This window comes from Chiloscyllium plagiosum, unplaced genomic scaffold (genome assembly GCF_004010195.1).
Source record: "Chiloscyllium plagiosum isolate BGI_BamShark_2017 unplaced genomic scaffold, ASM401019v2 scaf_35732, whole genome shotgun sequence".
In the NCBI taxonomy this organism is placed as follows: Eukaryota; Metazoa; Chordata; class Chondrichthyes; order Orectolobiformes; family Hemiscylliidae; genus Chiloscyllium; species Chiloscyllium plagiosum.
The window spans coordinates 8,223-12,931 of record NW_025207353.1 but is presented as its reverse complement, the minus strand read 5'-3'; the positions used below and the strand labels follow the sequence as shown (position 1 = coordinate 12,931).

Genomic DNA, 4,709 nt, shown 5'->3' with positions numbered 1-4,709 from the left:
AGTCTGTGCACGGACAGCGGATCCAAGCAGAAACTGTTATGCTAATCGGGTGACCGTTATGTTAACGAGATGACGGTTATGCTAGTTAGACCGATACGCTGCGAGCCTTTCGAATAAACTACCGTGGGGTCAGAGTAACCTGCATCCCCACCATCCAGCTCTCCGCTTCATTTACCAACTGCCGCTGACTCCGTGATGTCTCTTGTTCTCTCCCCACCTTCTCTGTCCCTGGACCAATCGTTGAACCGAAATCCAGTCTTGTGACCATGGTCAGGCCCGACTCACGTGCTGATTGGCCGCGCGCTTTAATCAGGGCTCTGATTGGCTGGACTGTGGCCCCACTCGCCTCCTCGTGTCACGTGAGCTGCCGTGCACGGGATCCGACTTCCTGACCATTGCAGAGGGAGAGAAATTGGATTGGATAGTTTGGACATTTGGAGCACTTCCTGCTTTCCTTCCCAAAGCCTCAAACCATGCAGCTCGGGGTGTTGAGTGGCAAGGTGGCAATGGTCACTGCCTCTACCCAAGGGATTGGACTAGCTATTGCCCGGCGCCTAGCCCGGGACGGAGCCCAGGTTGTGATTAGCAGTCGCAAGAAGGAAAGTGTTTGCAATGCGGTGGGACAGTTGCAGGCGGAGGGTCTTTCTGTTTCAGGCACTGTCTGCCATGTGGGCAAGAGGGAGGATTGCGAGGCCCTGGTCAGCGAGACGCTGAAGCGCCACGGAGCCATCGACATCCTGGTGTCCAACGCTGCAGCCAATCCCTTTGCAGGGAAGGCCCTTGACTGCTCTGAGGAAGCCTGGGACAAAACTTTCGAGATAAACGTGAAAGCAGCTTTCCGCCTATCCAAGCTGGTTGTGCCATACATGGAGCAACGAGGCGGTGGCTCCATTGTGCTGGTGAGCTCTGCTGCTGGCTACCAGCCCTTCGCTACAATTGGGCCCTATAGTGTCAGTAAGACGGCTCTCCTGGGCCTAACCAAAGTATTAGCCACTGAAGTGGCCCCTGCCAACATCCGCGTTAACTGCTTGGCCCCAGGCATCATCAAGACAAAGTTCAGCTCTGCATTATGGTCGGATGACAGCTTGCGCCAAGAGTCTGAGGGAACTATCGCCATGCGCCGGATTGGGGAGCCAGAGGAGTGTGCTGGCACAGTCTCCTTTCTCTGTTCACAGGATGCAGCATACATCACTGGGGAGACAATAGTAGTAGCTGGAGGTTTACACTGTCGTCTTTAAACTAATGTTTGGGCTATAGGAATATTTTCCCCAACTTTCATTTCAGTTGCCTTCCAGGCATATTCATGCTTCTCTCATGTTTATAACATTCTGCTTGTCTTAAAAAAACACAAATGCATTTTTGTACACCTACACCAATCCTTCACTCTCAACCCCTTCAAATCAATGCCTCTATAATCCTGAGATTCCTCAATCCACTTGTTCTGAGCATTTGAATTTCCTCACCTCTTCCATTGTTGGCTGTGCCTCCAATTGTCTAACTTCTGCAATTCCCTCCCCAAAACTCTTTTCTTCTTACTCTTTCATTAAGATGCTCATCAATACCTACTTTTGAATGGCTTCTCCTGATATCATCTTGGGAGTGGCAGGGGTAGGTTAATTAATTTTATCTGATATTTTGTCCTGTGAAATATTGCCTGAGATTTTACAATGTTAAAGATTATCGAAATATGATGTGTTGTGATATGTGATTCCAGCCTTAAAGCTGTATAGCATTTAATTGCTGTCTGAAATGGCTGGACAAATCAATTGTTTCAAATTTCCAATTCCTTCAGAGTATTCTATAATATAGAGCATTTTGGAAAATCATAACAAGTGCATGTATCTCTACAGCTACCTCTTTGAACCTGAGAGTGCAGCTCATCAGATCTTGAGGATCTTTCAGCATAAACATAAACATAAACCATAGTTGGCTGAAGGTTTGCTACGACAATGTATTAAAATCTTGCTTCCATTCAGTAGGGATCGGAGAAGGAATTGAATGAGCTATTTAATCCAAAAAAGCATTTTCATTTTCAAGTGTGTTGTACAAAGTAGATTGGCTACAAAACAATATTATTTACACACCATTCAAACAAATGTTTAATACAGGAATTAACCAAGAGTTATATTTTTATATTTAAACAACTAATTTGTTCTAAATTGAAGGAACAATAAATCATTCACTTTACTGGATTTTACAATGTTGTAGCCTGATCATTCTCCCTTCAATTCTCCAATATCAATTCTCTTTTATCCCCCTTATGAAAGGTGTTGTCTATACAATCCCAAATATTAACCCGAACAAACCGATGCTACATAATATAAATATAAGTTTAGTGGTAGACATTGCTTTATCCCTCTTACCTTCTAAAAAGAATGATTCTGTCATACCAGCTGCTCTCTATTATGGATGTTTCCCTGGGTTACTTAGTTGCCATCTGAGTCAGAGACAGTCAAATGTTTGTTTGCCCAGGAGTAACTTTCTGCATTAAGGCAATAACAACACTTGGGAAAAGTACTTTATTGTCCATAAAGCAGTTTGAAATGTCCTGAGGTTGTGAAGAGTACTATATTAACAGAAGTCTTTCTTTTAACACAATGGGACGAGAGGCCGCTTTCTGTGCCATATACATTCCAACTTCATTTATTTGCCATTACAATGGAGTATCTTTCTAAGTACAAACATCTCTATGCTTCTCCAATTGGTAACACAATGGCTTCTGTTGTTCGTGTTGGTTAATGAAGGAATTGTATTTTTTTTTGGTTCCTTTTCTGAGAAATAGTATCCCTAAAACCAACACTGGAGGAACTGTTTCTGATGAAGGGTCATCAGTCAAAAATGTTGACTCAGCTTTTCCTCTGTGCAGATGCAATCTACTTTCTTGATTATTTCCAACTTTATTCTTCTGATTTTATTGAAGAATTTAATGTTGCCTTCGTTAATCTCCTTTTCAGGTGCTGACTTTAAGTGTCTTATTTTGTTGCAGCCCGATCACATCCCCGGGCTTGTTGTCATTTCTGCCAAATGACCATGTTGTGTATAAGAGCTTTACTTCTGGATTAGTGGTGCTGGAAGAGCACAGCAATTCAGGCAGCATCCGAGGACAGGCAAAATCGACGTTTCGGGCAAAAGCCCTTCATCAGGAATAAAGGCAGAGAGCCTGAAGCATGGAGAGATAAGCTAGAGGAGGGTGGGGGTGGGGAGAGAGTAGCATAGAGTACAATAAGAGAGAAGAGGAAAACTTCTTCAAGGCAGGCATCCTTGCAAGAGGATTCGCAGTAGGGATTCCAGCATCTGCAGTCATTGTTTTTACCTCAACCATAACACCACACAACCCTGTCATTGGCAACCACTGTAAGATGTGTCAGATCATTGACATGGATACTACCATTTCACATCGGGACATCACCCACCATGTATGCGGCAGGTACTCGTGTGACTTGGCCAGCATTGTCTCTCTTGAATAAGATACTCCAAGGCATATAAGATATTCCAAGACATGGTGTATTGGCGAGACCATGCAGACGCTACGACAACACTTGAATGGACACCGCGCAACGATCGCCAGACAGGGATGTTCTCTCCCTGTCGGGGAAGACTTCAGCAGCCAAAGACATTTGGCCTCGGATCTTCGGGTGACCATCCTCCAAGGTGAACTTTGGGATAGACGACAATGCAGAATCGCTGAGCAGAGACTGATAGCCAAGCTCAGTATCCATGAGGACAGTCTCAACCAGGATCTTGGGTTCATGTCATACTACAGGTGACCCCACCACACTATACACTCACACACACACTCACACTCACATACAAGCACACATACACACACAAGCACATATATACAGACATATACACACACTCTCACACAAACACACTCACACACCCACCTACTGTCACAGAGAAATACTTCATCACTAACTTACACACTCTCTCAAGCGTGCACACAAACACACACACGTCCTTCTCCCTCACACACACACAAACACACACACGGGGTGAATTTAAATTTGCGGATTTGAGTTTGCAGATACATTATACTTTGTTCAAAAAGCACACAATCTATCGACAGTCAGTCAATGTGACAATTTTAAATTCCTACTTTGGAAATAACAACAGTGTGATTCCAGGTTGGGGACAAAACAGACTCTAACTTCACACCTTTAATGCATTGTCTGAGCTGGGCTGTCTCCTTATATTTATCTTACAAATACTGATAAAACCTTAAATTATCTTGGGGCAGTAAATTCTGGGATTTGCATATTAATCAATCAAAACCTGCCTCACAATTCTGAGTGATTACATCTAGGTTTGTCTAATATATTGCATCAGTTTTATGACACTGATCGTTTATAAATTCTGTGTTCTATGTATCTTTCCCCACAATCTACCTGATGAAGGAGCAGTGCTCCAAAAGCTTGTACTTTCAAATAAACCTATTGGATTATAACCTAGTGTCCACCCGAGTCCTACACCGGCACCTCCACGTCATAAGTTAGATAACAGAAACCATTTATGCAGTGACCGTTTACTTCGTTTTCTTTATGACTGATACTTCCCTATTGTACTCTATGCTACTCTCTCCCCACCCCCACCCTCCTCTAGCTTATCTCTCCATGCTTCAGGCTCTCTGCCTTTATTCCTGATGAAGGGCTTTTGCCCGAAACGTCGATTTTGCCTGTCCTCGGATGCTGCCTGAATTGCTGTGCTCT

At 43.9% G+C, this 4,709-nt stretch overlaps 1 protein-coding gene across 1 annotated transcript; it reads left to right on the top strand.

Annotated features, from left to right (window-relative positions):
- Positions 1-339: 339 nt before the first annotated feature.
- On the top strand, positions 340-1,676 carry LOC122546597 (dehydrogenase/reductase SDR family member 4-like). Its single transcript, XM_043685276.1, has one exon. It carries the CDS (start codon positions 474-476, stop codon positions 1,236-1,238), a length of 765 nt encoding a protein of 254 aa, XP_043541211.1. The 5' UTR covers positions 340-473; the 3' UTR covers positions 1,239-1,676.
- The last annotated feature ends 3,033 nt before the right edge of the window (positions 1,677-4,709 follow it).